The following is an 18,387-nucleotide window of genomic DNA, read 5'->3' on the forward strand; positions in this document are numbered from 1 at the left end:
GGATAGTGAAAAACAGTCCAGGCGCAACAGTGAGCTGTTACTGGGTGTGCCTAAAACTTCAGAGTTCAAGAATACAGAGGAGGTGGTTAAGTTGTTTGCTGCTTGGCTTCTGCAGGATGAGACTTTAAATTTACCTATTTAGTGCACACACAGGTCCCTGGGCCCTCGGATTACAGACAAACCATGTGATATTGTGTTCTTTAATGCCTGATGTGTAAAGCCAGAAAGATGGGCACTTTGCAATGGCGCAGCTTTCCAGCAGTGTTTTTTAAGGACTTGGCCTATAGCACATTGCGGAAGCGCACTGCATTTTGAGAAGCTATGGTGGCTATGGCCTGAGACTAGTGGAAATATAAATGGATACATCTGTTTGGTTTATTGTTTACTAGTAAAAAAGGCCCGTTTCTGACACAAATGAAACGGGCGCTAGCAAGGTTTTCCTTGGAGTGTGTATGTTTGGGAGAGTGTATGTGAGAGTGACTGTTTGAGAGTCAGAGTGAAAGTGTGAGTGTGTGAGAGAGAGAGTGAGTCTGGGTGTGAGTGTGTTTGTGAGAGAGTGTGTGTGAGAATGAGAGTGTGTGCAAGTGTTTATGTGAGACACAGTGTGAGAGAGAGTGTGTGTGTGTGGGCAAGAGAGAGAGTGTGTGTGAGACACAGATTCTCTGTGAGAGTGAGTGTATGACACCAAGCGAGTGTGTGAGTGACTGTGTGGCACATAGAGAGTGAATGTGATACAGTGTGAGACAGAGTGTGTGAGAGTGAGAGTCAGAAAGACATTGTATATGAGAGAGTGTGAGCCGTGCCCTCCCAATCCATGGCCATCTGTCCCCTGCCCCCTCCATTCATCCTTTTCCAGCAATTCCCCTCTGTCCCTGAGCCCTGCCCTCCCAATCCATGGCCATCCATGTTTGTCTGTCACCTGCCCCCTCCATTCATCCCTATCCAGCATTTCCCCTCTCTGCCTGAGGCCTGTCCTGCAATCCATATCCATCCATGCCCATCTGTCCCCTCCATTCATCCCTATGCAGCAATTCCCCTCTCCCTGAGTCCTGCCCTTCCAATCCATGCCCATCCATGCTCCTCTGTCACCTGGCCCCTCCATTTTTCCCTATCCAGCATTTCCCCTCTCTGCCTGAGGCCTGCTCTGCAATCCATATCCATCCATGCCCATCTGTCCCCTCCATTCATCCCTATGCAGCAATTCCCCTCTCCCTGAGTCCTGCCCTTCCAATCCATGCCCATCCATGCTCCTCTGTCACCTGGCCCCTCCATTTTTCCCTATCCAGCATTTCCCCTCTCTGCCTGAGGCCTGCTCTGCAATCCATATCCATCCATGCCCATCTGTCCCCTCCATTCATCCCTATCCAGCAATTCCCCTCTCCCTGAGTCCTGCCCTTCCAATCCATGCCCATCCATGCTCCTCTGTCACCTGGCCCCTCCATTTTTCCCTATCCAGTATTTCCCCTCTCTGCCTGAGGCCTGCTCTGCAATCCATATCCATCCATGCCCATCTGTCCCCTCCATTCATCCCTATCCAGCAATTCCCCTCTCCCTGAGTCCTGCCCTTCCAATCCATGCCCATCCATGCTCATCTGTCACCTGGCCCCTCCATTTTTCCCTATCCAGCAATTTCCCTCTCTCCCTGAGTCCTGCCCTCCCAATCCATGCCCATCCATGCTCCTCTGTCCCCTGCCCCCTCCATTCATCCATTTCCAGTAATTCCCCTCTCTCCCTGTGCCCTGTCCTCCTAATCCATACCCATCCATGCTCCTCTGTCCCCTGCCGCCTCCATTCATCCTTTTCCAGCAAGTCCCCTCTCGCCCTTCCATGACCCCCCCCTCGCATCCATGCTACTCTCTCTCCCATGTCCCAGCCTGGCCCGCCCTCTTCTTCCCCCCCCCCCCTTCGCATCCATGCCTCGCATCCATGCCCCCCCCCCCCTTCGCATCCATGCATCCCTTTTTTTTTTTTTTATTCTTTTTTACTTTTCCTCCGTGGCGGTTCGTGCAGCGAAGCGTCAGGGAAGGAGGCGGCGCTCCCGACGTCTAGCTTTCCCTTCGCTGTGTTCCGCCTTGTTTTGAAGGCGGAACACAGCGAAGGGAAGGCTAGACGTCGGGAGCGCCGCCTCCTTCCCTGACGTTTCGCTTCCCGATTTGTTTGTTTTTTTCGCGAGGGCGGGGCAGAGACGGCTGGCTGGCTTGAAGGCTTCACACCACGAATCCACGAACCCTACAGCTTCAGTGACGTCAGATGGCTTCAGGGCTTCAGGGCTTCACAGAACGTTGTCCTCATTAGAACGTTCACGGTGCGTTTTATTATATTAGATGCTCAATGGAGTACAGAAGCGTGTGGTTACTATGGATGAAGCCAGAGAATTGCTTCAGAAGGAGGGTGTAGAAATTCCTTCAAGAGTGGACAAGGGAGTGGAGCGCCTGGAAGTTCATCAGCATCTTGGGGGCTTCAGGTAGCAAAAATGGTTTAGGAGTGCTAAGTCTTTGAACTGTGGTGGGAAGCACAGTGGATTGGAGTGATGGACTTAATGGACATTTTTCTGCTCTGTGGGACTGGAGATGACATTGGGCAGCTGCTCTAATATGAATGCTGATTTATGAGTGATGGGCAGCTGGTGGGTGGGATCATACTGAAGGGCTTTGTAAACAAGGGGGGAGAATGGTTGGTGTTTGAAGGGCTGATAACTATGGGGGAGCTTAATTTGGCTCTGCCATGTAAGACACAGGGAGAGAGTATTGGGATTGTGCTAAGTAGCAAAGGGAAGCACACAGAGGTACTTCCTTGAAAAATGGCGGGAGTTTGTATGTTTTCCTGCAGGAGTTTCAGTGGGGGAGAGGAGTGGTGTTGGGGGTTTGGGATGTTAAGGAATGTTTGTTTATGCTGCCCCTAGTTTGAAGGTATCTTATAATGTGTGAGGCCTTAATTCACCAATGAAAAGAAAATTGCTGTATAGGGAGACATATTTGGGTATGAGGAGAGATACTTCAGACAAGAGACTTACTTGCTGCAAAAGCATGAATGATATGTCTGACTCACGCTTTCCAAGGGTTCTTTGGGCCTCCACTTCTGGCTCCAGCAAAAAACGGTGTAGGTAGACTTTTTGCACATGACCTGGTTGTAGCAATCTTGCTGGTCAAAAGGGATCATACAAGTTCTTGAGAGCCCTTTGCTTCTTTTTTGGATTGCTTGTGTTGTGTATTCTGATTCTCTCCGTTTTATGCTGTATGACATTGATTTGAGCGGCTACTGCATGGTACCTTTTATAGAATAGAGCTTGCAAGTGATTGGCTGTCTCCTATCTGCTGGTTGGTAGGTATTACCCTTTGGTTCTAGACTGGTCTGGTAAGGAAAGGAAATAGCAGGTAAGACTAAATTTCTCCTTAGCATGGTTGGTAAACCTCAATAGCCAGAAAACATCAAATTGTAAAATTACCGAGCATGCAGTAAATAAGCAACTCAGTTTAACTAATAAAGGGAGAGCACTGCCATCACAAAAGGGAAAGGGGGAAAAGTGGTGGAAGACAAAGGAAAAACTGAGAAATTGTATGCTACAAGTTCTATGGCATATGCAGCAAGTTAACCTGTCAAGCAATCACTTAATAGTAATAAACGCTTTATCAAAAACACAAAGGCACAAATTATAGTAATTTTGTAAAAAAAATAAGCAGTGTCAATTTAGACGCAAAGCACTGATAAAGAAGGCTAAAAGAGAATATGAAGAAAAACTTGCTGTGGAGGCACTCATAGTGACACCTTTTTCAGGTACATCAGAAGCAGAAAGCCTGAGAAGGGAATCCATGGAACTGTTAGATCATGAATGAGCAAAAGGGTTACTCAGGGAGAACAAGGCCATAGCAGAGAAATTGAATGAATTCTTTGCTTCTGTTTTTATGAAAAAGCATGTACCTGTACCTGAAATGGTTTTCAAGGGTGACGATGTGGAGGAACTGAAAGAAATCTCAGTGAACCTGGAAGACATACTGAGCCAAATTGATATGTTAATGATAAGTCACTTGGACCAGATGGCATACTCCGCAGGGTATTGAAAGAATTCAAACATTAAATTGCTGATCTGTTATATGTAACCGTTCATTAAAATTATCCATAGTACCTGAAGATTGGAGGGTGGCCAAAGTATCGCTGATTTAAAAAAAAAAAAAGAGTTCCAGAGGTGATCCAGGATATTACAAAGCAGTAAGCCTTACCTCAGTGCTGGGGAAAATAGTGGAAACTATTATAGAGATTAAAATTATGGAACACACAAACATGGTCTAATGGAACAGAGTCAGGGTGGGATTAGCCAAGGGATGTCTTGCCTCACCAATTTGCTTCATTTCTTTGAAGGCGTAAATAAATTTGGATAAAGGTGAGCTGGCTGTAGTATAGTGTGTCTTGATTTTCAAAAAGCTTTTGACAAAGTTCTTCATGAGACTCCTGAGAAAATTAAAAAGTCATGGGATAAGAGGCAATGTCTTCCTGTGGATTAGGAATTGGTTAGTGGACAGAAAACAGAGGGTAGAGTTAAACGGCCACTTTTCTCAGTGGAGGAGGGTGAATAGTGGAGTGCCGCAGGGATCTGCACTGGGACCAGTGCTATTTAACATTTATAAATGATCTGGAAAACAGAATTATGAGCGAGGTGATTTAAATTTGCAGATGACACAAAACTATTCAAATTTGTCAGAATGCATGCAGATTGTGAAAAATTGCAGGAAGACCTCAGGAAGACTGGGCATCCAAATGGCATATGAAATTGCATGTGGACAAAGGCAAAGTGATGCACATTGGGAAGAATAATCAAAATCATAGTTATCTGATGCTAGGGTTCACCTTAGCACTCAAGAAAAAGGTCTAGGTGTCATTATAGACACTACGCTGAAATCATCTGCCCAGTGTGTGACTGCGGCCAAAAAAGCAGAAAGGATGCTAGGAGTTATTAGGAAAGGGATGCAAAATAAGACCAAGAATATTATAATGCCTCTATCGCTCCATGGTGAAACCTCACCTTGAGTATTGTAATTCTGGTTGCTATATCTGAAAAAAGATATAGCAGAATTAGAAAAGACTCATAGAAGATTGACCAAAATGATAAAGGGAAATGGAACGCTTACCGTATGAGGAAAAGCTAATGAGGTTAGGGCTCTTCAGCTTGTTATAGAGACAGCTGAAGTGAGAGATAAGTGAGGTCTATAAAATCCTGAGCGGTATAGAACGGGTAGAAGTAAGTAGAGTTTTCACTCTTTCAAAAGGTACAAAAACCAGGGGAGATTCAATGAAATTACATGGAAATATTTTTAAAACAAATAGGAGGAAATATTTTTTCACTCAAAGAATAGTTAAGTTCTGGAACTCTGTTGAAGGATATGTTAACAGTGGTTAGCATATCTGAGTTTAAAAAAGGTTTGGACATGCTCCTGGAGGAAAAATCCCATAGTCTGTTATTGAGATGGATATCGCTTGTCCCGGGATATGGTAGTATGAAATGTTTCTGCTAATGAGTTTCCACCAGGTATTTGTGACCTGGATTGGCCACTGTTGGAAGCAGGATACTGGGCTAAATGGACCATTGGTCTGACCTAGTATGCCTACTCTTATGTTCTTAACCCAATAAAGTAAAAGAGCAAATTCAACAATAAAACTGAAGGTGCAGTATGGTCATGTTTTGTTAGCAAATGCTGTTTTGGGAAAAACGACACAGTATACTTTTTTTAAAATAAAACTTCATTGGGAGAGAAGTGTGCTTGATGTTCCCAACTACCATTGAGAATTTGTCAAATGTTTTGGAGGAGGGATTCTTTAAGAACCACAGCGTTTTCTTTTGTGTATTAATGCATGTTATATCGATGCTCAGTGTTGGTCTTTGAGGGCTGCAACCCAGTTAGGTTTTCAGGATTTCCACAATGAATATATATGAGAACCATTTGCATACAGTGGAGGCAGTGCATGCAAATAGATCTCATTCTCATTGGGGAAATCCTGAAAACCCAACTAGGTTGTGGCCTTCAAGGACCACCATTGAGTACCCCTGGCATATTACATCAAGAACATCTTGACAATAACATAATTACACTTTGTGGTTTAAAAAACAACAAGAGGAGGATCATGTGACGCTTTTATCAGGAGCAGTCGCTAGCGGTTCTGCTCCTGCCACCTCTTCAAGATTCCCGCGATTTTGCTGGCTTAGCCCCCAAAGTGAGCGGAGATTACTGCAGAGGTGCAGGGAGGTATTGGGGAGCTGCGACGGAGAATGGCTGCAAAATCACTGTGAAAAGACAAGGACCGTAGCAGGGCTCACGAGGACAAGATGGCAGCACCTGCAAGCCCCACAAGCTCGTTGGTCGGCTCGGTGTGGGCGGCGGAGATCGCAGCCGAGGTAACTAGGGCAATGGAGGTCATTTTGGACAGAATGCTAAGCCCGATAGATTCTAAATTGGAGCTGCTACAGAATAATGTGGAAAAGTTAAGCCATGACCTAGTAGCATACCAGCAGCGCACTGGGGAGCTGGAGGATTGGATGGCAACAGTAGAGGAAGCGCAGGCCCGCATGCAAAACCTGATAGCAGCATATGAGGAAAAGATTGAAGACCTGGAAAACAGGTCCAGGAGGAACAATTTACATTTTGTGGGGCTGCCTGAAACGTTGGACGAGTGTGAAATTCGCACATTTTTGGAGTCTTGGCTGTCGCAAGAGCTGGCGCTGGCCCACTTGGTGGGCCCGATTCAAATAGAGCGGACGCATCGGATAGGCCCTAAACAGCATGTGGAGTCCAGGCCCCGAGTGGTAATTTGTCGTTTCCTCAATTTTTCTCAGAAAGCAATGATATTACAAGCATTGCGAGGAGGGAAGGAGCTTCGCTACAACAATCAAAAAAGCTCATGTTTCCAAGACTACTTGGCATCGGTAGCAGCACAATGGAACAATTTTTCCCCAGTCTGCTCTCAACTGTTTGCTAGAAAGATAAAATTTGCTTTACTATATTTGGCTAAGCTGAAAATTACTCACCAGTCAGTTACAAAAACATATGGATTGGTGGATGAGTCAAAGAACTTTTTTGCGCCTTTTGTGCCCAGCTGAGACCTGAGGGAGGACTGTGGGCGCTGGATCATTTGGATTTAATAGGCTATTTGTGGCCCATGGCGGCACTGAGAAGGAGCTGGTCATCAGATTGTACATTGCTTTCCATCCACTGCTCTGGGGGGGTCATAATAGTCCAGACCTCTTGGGGCATGGGTGGGGGGAGTCCTGTACAGATAAGGGGGGGGGGGAGAGGGAAGAAGGGAGGAATGCTCAGTTGGGTTGGATCAAGGTTCATAAGATTTTATTGTTGTTGCCTTTTTGATTAGTGGCCAGTTTGTCTGGCTTATATTATGAGTCTTGTTTATGGTTTAAGGCTGTGTTTATTTCTCCTAGGGATGGGAAGGGAGGGAGAGATGGATGGGGAGGGGAGAAAATTATTTCAGTGCCAATGGTTTCTTGCTCTTATATAGCATGTTCCTGAGATTCAATGTACGCTGTATTGATGTAGATGGATTTGTTCAACATGCTGGTTTATCAATAAAATTTGTTGAAATATAAAAAACAAAACCCCACAGTAGGGTGAGGAGGGGTTGGAACATTCAGAAAATAAGACTATTTCAATATAGCCCACAGAACAAAAATGGGATCCAAGAAGAAAGTCAAGAAGAATGAGATATAAAAAAAATAAAAATTAGCACTGTATTACCCCTTTATCATATGTAGAGACGTATTTTCAAAGCACTTAAAGTTCCATAGGTTACTATGCAACTTTGTAAGTCTGTGCTTTGAAAATGAGCATCTTAATCCATCAACCAGTTCCATTGTACACTGGCACCATCCCATGCTATTAATACATCTGCTTTGAAGCAAAGAAGTTGGAAGGGCACACAAAAAGAGGGAGAAGAAAAAGCTTGTGTCTATGTACAAATCCCATAGTCAATGTTTAACATTAACACCTGCCACAACAGTTAAAAGAATTTTATGGATATTCAACTATATTCAGCCACTGTCCCTGTAGCTAAGCAGTTAACAGTGGAAGGCCCGGTGGGGTCAATTTAGTCCTGAAATGTTTTTTGTGTACCAGACTTTCAAGAGGCTAACACATTTGCTTATTTCCGATCTGACGAAGAAGGGCAACCTTCGAAAGCTAATCAAGAAATGTATTAAGTTATGTCCAATAAAAAAGGTATCATCTTATTTTCTTTTCCATGTTTTATTTTGTTTGATTTCTGTTGATAACCTTTAAGAGTGGACTAACACGGCTACCACACCTCTCTACTTAAGAGTCTACTGTAATTTTTTTTGAGACTTAGTGTGTGCAAAACCTCTGGGCCTTCTAGGGTTAATTTAGGCAGCCCCCTCCCCCTTCCAAATGGCTGTCCTGTATTACAGCTTACAAGAGCTACATGAAGAGTGACTGAAATTTGCCAGCTATCTGTATAGCTGGGTGGAATGCCTTTGCTCCACCTCCAGCAGTATTTTGATAGTGTGGTGGGAGGTCTGTAAGAATTTAGTGGCATGTGTGTAACACTGAAAATTCAGATACAATACTTATAGGAGCCCCTATTCTCTATAGATGAATGCTTTTAATATTGAGCCTGTAATGACAGTTTTCTTTTTAATATAATTTGAGTCTGTGTAGACTTACAGTACAGAACATACTTATGCTACTTTTAATGGAAATTGATAACAGAATGGTTATATTTTGATCAAGGCTAATCCTAGCACTGAAACACACAGCTGAGCAATTGAAATGGTTGTCTTATAATTTGTATTTGAAGGAAACGTGTTGGACAGTTAGTGAACTGTTCCCTGAAATATTCTTGTAAGCAACTGTAATGACATTTCAAAATGTTCACTTAGGGTTTCATTTCCTTTCTTTTAGTTCAATAATTTGAACAATTAAGGAAAACTGATTTATGATCTAAACCACCAGGGCTGCTGCTAATTATCATGCTGTGTTTCCAGCAATCTCAGGAGTCTTAAATGTTTGTCAAGATGTTTTTTTAGGAATAGTCTGATACTGTTTTGTTTTGCTCAAGTAGGCTGAGCAGAGTCCTGGGAAAAAGAGCATCATGTCAGGTTCTGAAAAAGAACAAGATGGCAACAGAAGGGTACTTGATTTTGTGACTTAGGACAGTAATTGAGTGCTCCTGGTGTGTTTCATTAGGTTGTTGTAGTTTGTGTAAATCCTGTCAGATGTGGTGTCTGCATGCTTTTTTCCTGTATCATGTATTTGTTGCATTACATGTGTAGCATTTTATTGTGACTGAAGTGTTTTTTTGTTTGTTTGTTTGTTTGTTTAAATAAAAGACCATAGAAAAGTTTGATTAACCTTATTGTTTACTAGTTTTGTGTAGTAATTTAATTTAGAGAACTTATAACTGCATTTGTAAGAAATTTTTTTTTTTATTAACAGGTAACATGAACTAAAAACTCAAGCATGTACATTAAGGAAGTATTTATTTTAAGTGTATTAGATTTCTATGTGGATGCCATGATAAAGAGTACATTCATTACTCACTGGTGAGAGTCTGGTTTGAATCCTGGCTTCTGTCCAGCAGTGAAATACATTGTTGAACCATTTAACAAACCCTTTAATAGTTGTGCACACAGCGTGTGTATGTTTGATTACATAGATAGTTTTTTGTCTTGATAGGTTAGAAGAGTACCTGGCTCCAGTGGTCATCTCCATAAGACTGAAGATGGTGACTGGGAGTGGAGTGATGATGAAATGAATGAAAAAAATGAAGAATTCAAAGCTACATATTCTTTAGAAAAGGTATTAATCGTGTTAGTATTTGTTGCTACTAACTTGCATTTCTTTTAGTACAGTTAAATGTGATGTTACATTTTAATTGTCTTTCAGTCAAGAAGAGTGAAAGAAGAGCAGCATATTACAGAGGTAATAGTTTTAATATGCATCTTTATTGCTGAGTTGTGTTTTGGGTGTGACAGTTGAAATACTTAATATTAATATAAATTTAGCTCTTAGTTTCACTTGAATTGTTGAACAGTATCAAAAATGCATTTGATACTTTAAGGATTTGATGCCTTGGGGAAATTATTTTAAAAAGTATGGTTTGGAGGGCAAATAAAATACAACAATGTAAAGGGGGTAGGGGTGAAGACTTAAAATCTTGTTTTTCTAAAGTCCAAGTATATGCGATATCACCTATTGTGCAAATGATTGTGATACTACAAACTGGTTATCACTTAGATGGGGAAAAACTAAAATGTATATAAAATGCCAAACTTGGAAAATTAAAGGAGCTATAGTGATTTGTGCCTTCTGAAAGTCTTCTTCACACCCTTGTAATTTATCACCTGTCTAAACACAATTCAGAATGGCTTAGGTTTTCTCTCATGTACATTTTGTGCATGAAAGAACAATTGCAGAAATATTCAAAGTGATTAAGAAAACAAAAATACTGATAATGGTTCTCTATTTGTACATAATTATGGCAAACAGGGCTTCCTTTTATGTGTGTTGTGTATGTGTTTTGGTGTTTTTTGTTTTGTTTTTTACTTTACATTATGAATAAAATTACAAAAATTATTTATAGATGTTAAGCTCACCAGCAAGTAGCAGCATTAGTGTTGCATGATGTATAAGTCAGTGATTTCACTTTAAACTGCCTTTATTCAGCTATTATATATGCCACCTTGGGTGAATCTCTTCATAAAGGAGGTTAATAAATCCCAATAAATAAATTAAATCAAGCTGCTGATCTTTTAACAGTATATTAGCCCCACAAGTTGGTGATGGCTAATAATGGTATAGGCCTTCACGATGAGTATTAGTCTATCTGTTCTTGCAATGGATGCAGTTTGCTGTTGCCAAACCTTTTGCTGCTTCATTTTTGCTTCATTCAGCAGTCATTTGTTTATGATAGTTTTAATGCCCTCTGAAATTTTTTTTGCCAAAGAAACATATTTTGACAGAGAATTTGGTAAGGACAGTATAGCACATGAGAACCAGAGTTCCAAGTGAAAATTTCAAAATAGGAATTCATCAGCTGATATGAGAGAAGTTTTCACTTATGTACTAGATAGCCAGGAAATATCGTGCATGGCTTTAGTTAAACAACAACAACAAAAAGTACATGAGATTGGATGCCAATGAAGTCTGGCTGGCTAGCACTGGAGAGGTCTATGCAACTGTTTCAGATTTTTTGCAATATAAGTAAGCTTTTTGTTGGAGGTCCTAAAAGGAAAGTTTGAAGGTGTGCTGCTCGTATGCAGCCCAGGTGTGCTTGTCCTGGGTACAACAGGTGGATGATGGCCTGTTAGAAATGGACATGCAGCTTCCTACAGAGTTTCCTAATATGGGGACGGGGCTCACTTATTTGACGAACGCCTTATATGACCTCATGTGGCCGTTAAGCATGGAGACAACCTGGCACATCTGATTAAGGACTCTGGCAACTCCAAGTCTCAGTGTCTTCGGAGGACAAATCTCGGTCTTCCAGGAAGTTGGGGCAGGCGAAGCCTCATTTTCAAGATGCTAGGAAGTATTGGCCAGGTCAACCGAGCTTTAATCAGAGGTCCTGTTACCAGCAAAAGTAGTCTTTTGAGCGGACAAGCATCCTGGAGAGCAGATTACAAGATCCGCTACTGTCCCTCGAGCTTCCCAATGATGGTGTCTTGGCCCATGTGTTTCCTGCCACTGAGGGGAGACGTTATTTATTTATTTATAGTACATTTCTACCCCACATTTTCCCACACACGCAGGCACAATGTGGCTTACATAGGAGAATTAAAAATGACAATACAATAAGAGAAAATGGTGAGAGACAAGAATAGGCAAGGAAGGGGAAGGGGGCATAACGGATGCAGGGGTAAGTAAGTGGGACTATTGATCGGTTAGTGAGTGGGGGGAGTAGACCAGTCCAAATAGGTGGGTTTTCAGCAGGAAAGTGCAGGTTGAGATACGACCTCGAGGTGGCAACTGCATTTCTGGGAGGCAGGTCGATAAGGCACAGCATATATTCCGGAGCCGACCCATATATGATTTTGTGAGTTAGGGAGCAGATTTTGAAAGAGATACGTTCCCTCACAGGCAACCAGTGGAGAAGGAAACGCAGAGGTTGAGCATGCTCAAATCGCGATTTACCCAGGATTAGTCTTGCCGCGGTGTTCTGTGCAGTCTGGAGTTTCTGCAAAAGGTAAATCCCGCTGCAGTAATCCAGGTGAGATAGCACCAACCAATGAACAAGGGTGCGAAACAGTTCTCTAGTTAGGCAGTATCTGATCTGCCGAAGCCTCCTCTTTTACGAGGAGTGGGCCAAAATCACTACAGGCCAGTGGGTCTTGGAGCTTATTCGAGAAGGGTACAAATTAGAGTTCTCTTGCCTCGTCACAGATTTTTACTTGATCTCCCTTTAGGCCCAAGGCTGAAAGCGTACGGAGGTGCAACACACCCAGTAGCAGCTTTGGCAGTTGCGGGCTATTATTCCCTTGACTTGCCAAGAGCCAGGGACAGGATCACTATTCCATCTATTTTGTAGTTCCCCAAAAAAGAAAGATCTAGCTCCTGGACCTCAAAGGGATCAACCAGTGTCTCAAGGCTTGGCATTTCCATATAGAAACTTTGAGGTCGGTGACCGCAGCAGTCCAGCAGGGTGAGTTTCTCTCGGCTCTGGATCTCAAGGAGGCATACTTGCATATTGCCTTCTGGCTGGCCCATCAACGTTTTCTGTGTTTCTCGATTCTAGGGCAGCATCTTCAGTTTCGGGTGTTGTCATTTGGCTTAGGCATGGCTTCTTGCACTTTTTTCCAAGGTCATGATATTGGTGGTTGCGGCTCTGTGGAAGGAAGGCGAGAAAGCACAAGAGTAACAGCCAGGGTGTTGCAGTCCCTGGGGTGTGTGGTCAATGCATCCAAGAGTCATCTGGGCCCCACTCAAACATTGGAGTATCTGGGAGTTCATTTCAACATGGAGCAAGGCAGAGTGTTCTTGCCTATGCACAGGCATGTCAAGCCCAGTGGCCCATCAATCGCTTGGAGTTGTGGACGGTGTGCTTGGCTCTTCTGGCTTTCAGTGTTCTTTTGGACGGGAGGCCAGTGCTGGTGTTCTCCATCAATAGGACAGTGGTAGTCTACAGCAGCCACCAAGGGGGCACTCGTAATCCTACTCTAGCGAGGGAGGCGAATCTCCTGTTCCTGTGGGCAGAGTTACATCTCTCTCAGATCTCATCAGGCCACATAGCAGAGTGCTGAATGTTCAGCCAGACTTCTCTAAGTCAACACATAGTGGATCTTGGAGAATGGGAGCTCTCTGACTCGGCGTTTCGAGTGAACTTGGAGTACTGGTCACAGATCTCATGGTGACTTAGTGCAATGCCAAAGCCCCACTGTTTTCAGTCTGAAGAGAGAGTATGGCTCCGAGGGCGTCAACGCGGTACTGCAGCCGTGGCCGGAGTCGGTTCTTCTGTATGTGTCTCCCCCGTGGCCGATGGGGCGAGTGCTGTGGTGCATCCGGAGCCACTGGGGGAGGTGGTGATCTTGGCTGTGCTGGATTGGCCTCAGAGGTATGCAGATCTTGTTGCACTGTTGTTGATGCAGCCACTCAGATTTCCCGCTATTTCGGGTCTGCTACATCAGGGTCCACTAGTCATGGAAGATCCCTCCCCCTTTGTTCTTACAGCTTGGCCCTTGAGAGAGCGAAGCTGAGAAGGAAGGGATATGCAGATTGTTATCGCTACCTTGCTTCAGGCAAAGAAGCATTCAACGTCAGCGGCATACACGGGTATGGCAAATCTTTGAGGGTTTTTGTGCAGAGAGCGTGGTCCCCGTTTCATGTGTCCCTGTCATAAATGTTGTCACTCTTGCATGAGGGCTTAGCCAAAGGGTTGGCAGTCAGTGCACTGTGAGTGCAGGTGGCAGCTCTGGCATGTTATCAGGGCCAGGTTTCTGGTACATCTTTGGCGGCTTATCCAGATGTGGTCTGGTTTTTGAAAGGGGTGACTAGGCTGCAACCTCCAGTGGTTCGGCCCTGGCCCACGTGGAATCTAAAATTGGTGCTCTGTGCATTGCAAGGGGCAACCTTTGAGCCATTATGGAAAGCCACAGTTAAAGATCTCTTGCTAAAGACAGTGTTTCTGGTTGCCCTTGTGTTGCGCAGCAGATTTCAGAACTACAGGCTCTCTTGTGTCAGGAAGCGTTTCTTGGAAGTGGGGGTCATAATGTGGACGGTACCCTCCTTTCTTCCGAAGATAGTCTCGTCCTTTCATCTTAATCAGCCATTGTGTCTTCCTTTCGGAGGGAGCAATATCCTGAAGATTTCGATCATTTGCACCTTTTGGATGTGAGGCATATATGCAGTACTTGTCTGTACGAATGAGTTCAGGCGGTCGGATCATCTTTTTGATCTGTTTTACGGAAATGCACAAGGGGGAGGCGGCCTTCAAGGCGACGGTGGCCAGGTGGGTGACGGAGGCTATTGCTTCCGCATATGTCCTAATGGGCTCTACTCATGCATTCTACGTGGAGGACAGCAACGTCCATGGTGGAGTTCCTACTGGTCGCGCTGGAGATATGTAGGGTGGCTACTTGGGCTTTGGTACACTTCCATTAAGCATTATTGAGTGGATGTGGCTGCAATGACGGAGGCCGCGTTTGATGCATCTGTACTGATGGCAGCTGGCGGCGGGGGTTTTGGTTCCCATCCCTATTTTTAGGTATTGCTTTGCTACATCCCACATATTTCTGGATTCATCTGCTGCTGACGATAAGGAACAAAAAATTTTATCTTACCCAATAATTTTCTTTACTTTAGTCGCAGCAGATATGAATCCAGAGCCCCACCTTGAGCTGGTTGATGAGTTCCGAGTGGGAGTAGTTACTGTTACAGTTATGGGTGCGTTGGATTTCCTTATAGGGTAAATTATGTGATGATTGGGGGGGGGGGGGGGGGTCTGTGAGGAAGGAGTTATGTGTAGGCTTGTGATGCTGCTTTGAGATGAGAAATACTGAATCTGTCAGGTGCAAGCTGTCCAGTAAGATAGAGAGCACTCCACCTGCTGGTAAATGGACATAACCCACAAGTCTCTGTATTCATTTGCTGCGACTAAAGGAAAGAAAATTATTGGTAAGATAAAATGTTTCATTTTTTAAGGAGAGTAAAAGGTATCACCCGGGGCCGCTGTGGCTTTGCTCAGCAATCCAGATATCAGTAGAAATGGTCCTTTCGTTCGGTTCATTCAGTGAGTCTTGGGTATTATTCGAGACAGTTGCAAATTAGTTTTCCTCACCCATTGCAGATTCTTTCTTGGTCTTTGGAACCTTAATTTGATTCTTCATTCTTTGCAAGGGGCGCCTTTTGAGCCCTTGCGGAAAGCCATATTGAAAGATCTCACTTTTGAAGTCAGTGTTTCTGGTCGCTCTCTCGTCTGCTCTGGAGAGTGTCTGAGCTGCAGTCTTTGTCCTGCAGGGAACCCTTTCTCTGTTTCTCCGAGGCAGGGTGTGTACAGTGCTGTCCTTTCTTCCAAAGGTGGTTTTGGCCTTTCATCTGAATTAGCTTTTGTTTCTCCTTTCTTTTCGGAGGGACCAGTACTTGGAGAATTTTTGCCAGTTGCATTTGCTGGACTTACCCCATGTTCTTTTGCTATATTTATTGGCTATGAATGGTTTCCGTTGGTTGGACCACCTGTTTGTTCTTTCTCAGGGCCTCGAAAGGTGAGGTGGCTTCCAAAGCTATGGTTTCTCATTGGGCTTCCAAAGCTGTGGTTTCTTGTTGGGCTATGGAGACTATCTCTTCTGCTTATGTCCTTGTAGAATGTACCTAAACTACTACCAAATCGGGAAATTATTGTATTTAAAACAAAGTACGTTTTTTAACATTCCATACCAACCTGTACTCACTGTTATTAAATAATTTTACATTTTATTCATCTTACTCTATAACACTTTATACAAAGACACTTAAATCCCCCATATCACCTACATATATTATAATCCAATGTTACTAACGTTGTTGAGACTTCTTATGAGTGACAAATCCTACTTATATAGACCACCTGGAACCTTAATAATGTCTTGCTCAGCATTTGTTCAATATTGGCTTTTTCTGTATCAAAAGTCCTTCCATTAAATAAATAAATTCTTGTCCTTGAATGTTATAGCAGGTCTACATAATCCCAGTAAGTCAATTGTTCAGCACAATAACGACAAAAGCACTGATAGCGTCTTCAAAAAACCTTTAGACGTAATCTTCCTCCAATAAGAAGTCCCAGCAATCTCAGGCTAAAATGGCTCCTTCCAAGCCCACTTATTCTCCCCGTCAGTTCTTTAAATATCACGGTTCTCTATGCGAGACCGCATTTCGCACGTAGCTTCTTCAGGAGAACCGCACCCTTCATCCTACATAAAATACATACAACTTTCTATGTCACTCCTACATATTATACCTTCAATTATTGTATATATAAAATTACACACCTTTAATCCTCTTTTAAATTGTTTTTTTATCATATGAATTTCTTCGGCAACTTACCCCTCGGGTTAATTTCCGCATCTGGGCTGACAGGATATGACGACATTTTAACTAGCTAACCCGGATATATATACTGTTGACTAGCCACTCCTCTTTATTACGTATAGTTCAAATCCATTCCAGCCTCCAGGTTTAACCCTAGAGGTGTAACTGTACTCCACTGAAAAATAAAACGTTGTTCAATATTAAACAGAATTTCACTTACATTACCACCACGATCCAAAACAGGGATCTGTACTAATGCTATACATCTAATGTCCTCTATCGCATGTTTGTGTTCTTCCCAATGGGCAACCAGGGGGGCATCACTCCTCAGGTTTCTAATATTACTAACATGTTCAGCTATTCTGATTTTTAATTTCCTCTTAGTGTGACCTATGTAATATTTATTACATGGGCACATTATACAATACACAACCTGTTCACTGTTACAATTCGTTACAGAGTGAAGATAATAATATTTTTGAGAACCTGGTATTTTCACTTTATTCGTGATTAAAGCATATTGACAATATACACAATTACCGCAGGGGGAGTGGTGCCCCCCATATTTAGTTGTTCTGGGGCGTTTTAAAAGTTCCCCTAAATTAGAATGGCGGCTATATGCCATTTTGGGATGCTCCTTAAAAACTGGGTGAATACCCAGCACATGCCAAAATTTATGAATGATATGACCGATCATAGGTGCCCTTTGGGAAAAAGGTAAAACACATGCTAAGGGCCTCAAAGCCCTCTTAGTTTTTGGAATAAACAACCAGTCTCTTTGAACGTATCGGGCTCGTTTATATGCCCGTTTCAACACTGACAAGGGGTAACCACGTTGGAGGAATCTCTCCGTCATATCATATGCTTGAATTTTAAATTCCTCCAAGGAGGAGCATAGCCTCCGTAATCTTAAGTACTGACCCACAGGGACCCCCCTCTTTAAAGCTGTATGATGGAAACTCGAGTAATGTAACAGGGTATTCCTGTCAGTACTTTTCCTATAGATTGAGGTGGATAAGTTGTTAGAGTCTGTTTTATAAATTTTAATGTCCAAAAATTCCAATGTCTCTCTAGAAATCCGAGCTGTAAATTTAACACATGGATCAGCCTCATTTAATTCTTGTATAAACATAGTCAAATCCTCCTCGGATCCCCTCCACAACAATATGACGTCATCAATATAACGTCGCCATAGCACTATATGATTGTGCCACAATGATGAATTAACAAATTTCTCCTCAAAGTGTGTCATGTAGAGGCACGCCAATGAGGGGGCAACTGACGCCCCCATGGCGATACCCCTTTTCTGGAGATAAAACTGTTTTTCAAAACAAAAATAATTGAACTTAATCACCCACATTAAAAGTTGGTGCAGAGCAAGTTTCTTTTCTTTAGAAATATTACATCGTTCCAGAACAGACCAAGCTACTTCCATGACTCCTTCCTGTGGAAGGTTAGTGTATAGGGCTACCACATCCAAGCCCACCAATAAGGTGGACTCATCTACCAAACCTTGATCTTTAATCGCATCTAACACCCCCATAAAGTCCGTGGAGTCTCTAACATATGAATCCGCTAAAGAGAAATAGTGGCTTTTCAAAAACTGGTGTTAAATGAATTAGAACGTATGGAAACAATTGAGATGCCTCATAGAACTAATTTTACTCAGGCTCAACAACGCTGTATTCACCAACTAGCGAATAATGATCAAATAGTAATAGTACGTGCTGATAAAGGAGGCTCCACGGTAGTGTTAGATAAACAGAAATATATTGATGAAGGCTTACGCCAATTACAGCAAGGGGAGTTCTATGAAAGCTTGAGCTGTGACCCTACAGAATATTTAAAGGATTTGATAGTGACGTATGTGGGGAAG

General features: G+C 43.1%; 1 protein-coding gene across 1 annotated transcript in view; it reads left to right on the forward strand.

Moving 5' to 3' along the window:
* Positions 1-18,387, forward strand: part of STK39 (serine/threonine kinase 39) — a 479,134-nt gene that overhangs the window by 365,380 nt on the left and 95,367 nt on the right. Inside the window, exons 11-12 of the mRNA XM_030209520.1 lie at positions 9,690-9,812; positions 9,900-9,935. Coding sequence (XP_030065380.1) covers positions 9,690-9,812; positions 9,900-9,935 — 159 coding nt within the window. The remainder of the gene's footprint in view (positions 1-9,689; positions 9,813-9,899; positions 9,936-18,387) is intronic.

The sequence above is a fragment of the Microcaecilia unicolor genome, chromosome 7, assembly GCF_901765095.1.
Source record: "Microcaecilia unicolor chromosome 7, aMicUni1.1, whole genome shotgun sequence".
Lineage (NCBI taxonomy): Eukaryota > Metazoa > Chordata > Amphibia > Gymnophiona > Siphonopidae > Microcaecilia > Microcaecilia unicolor.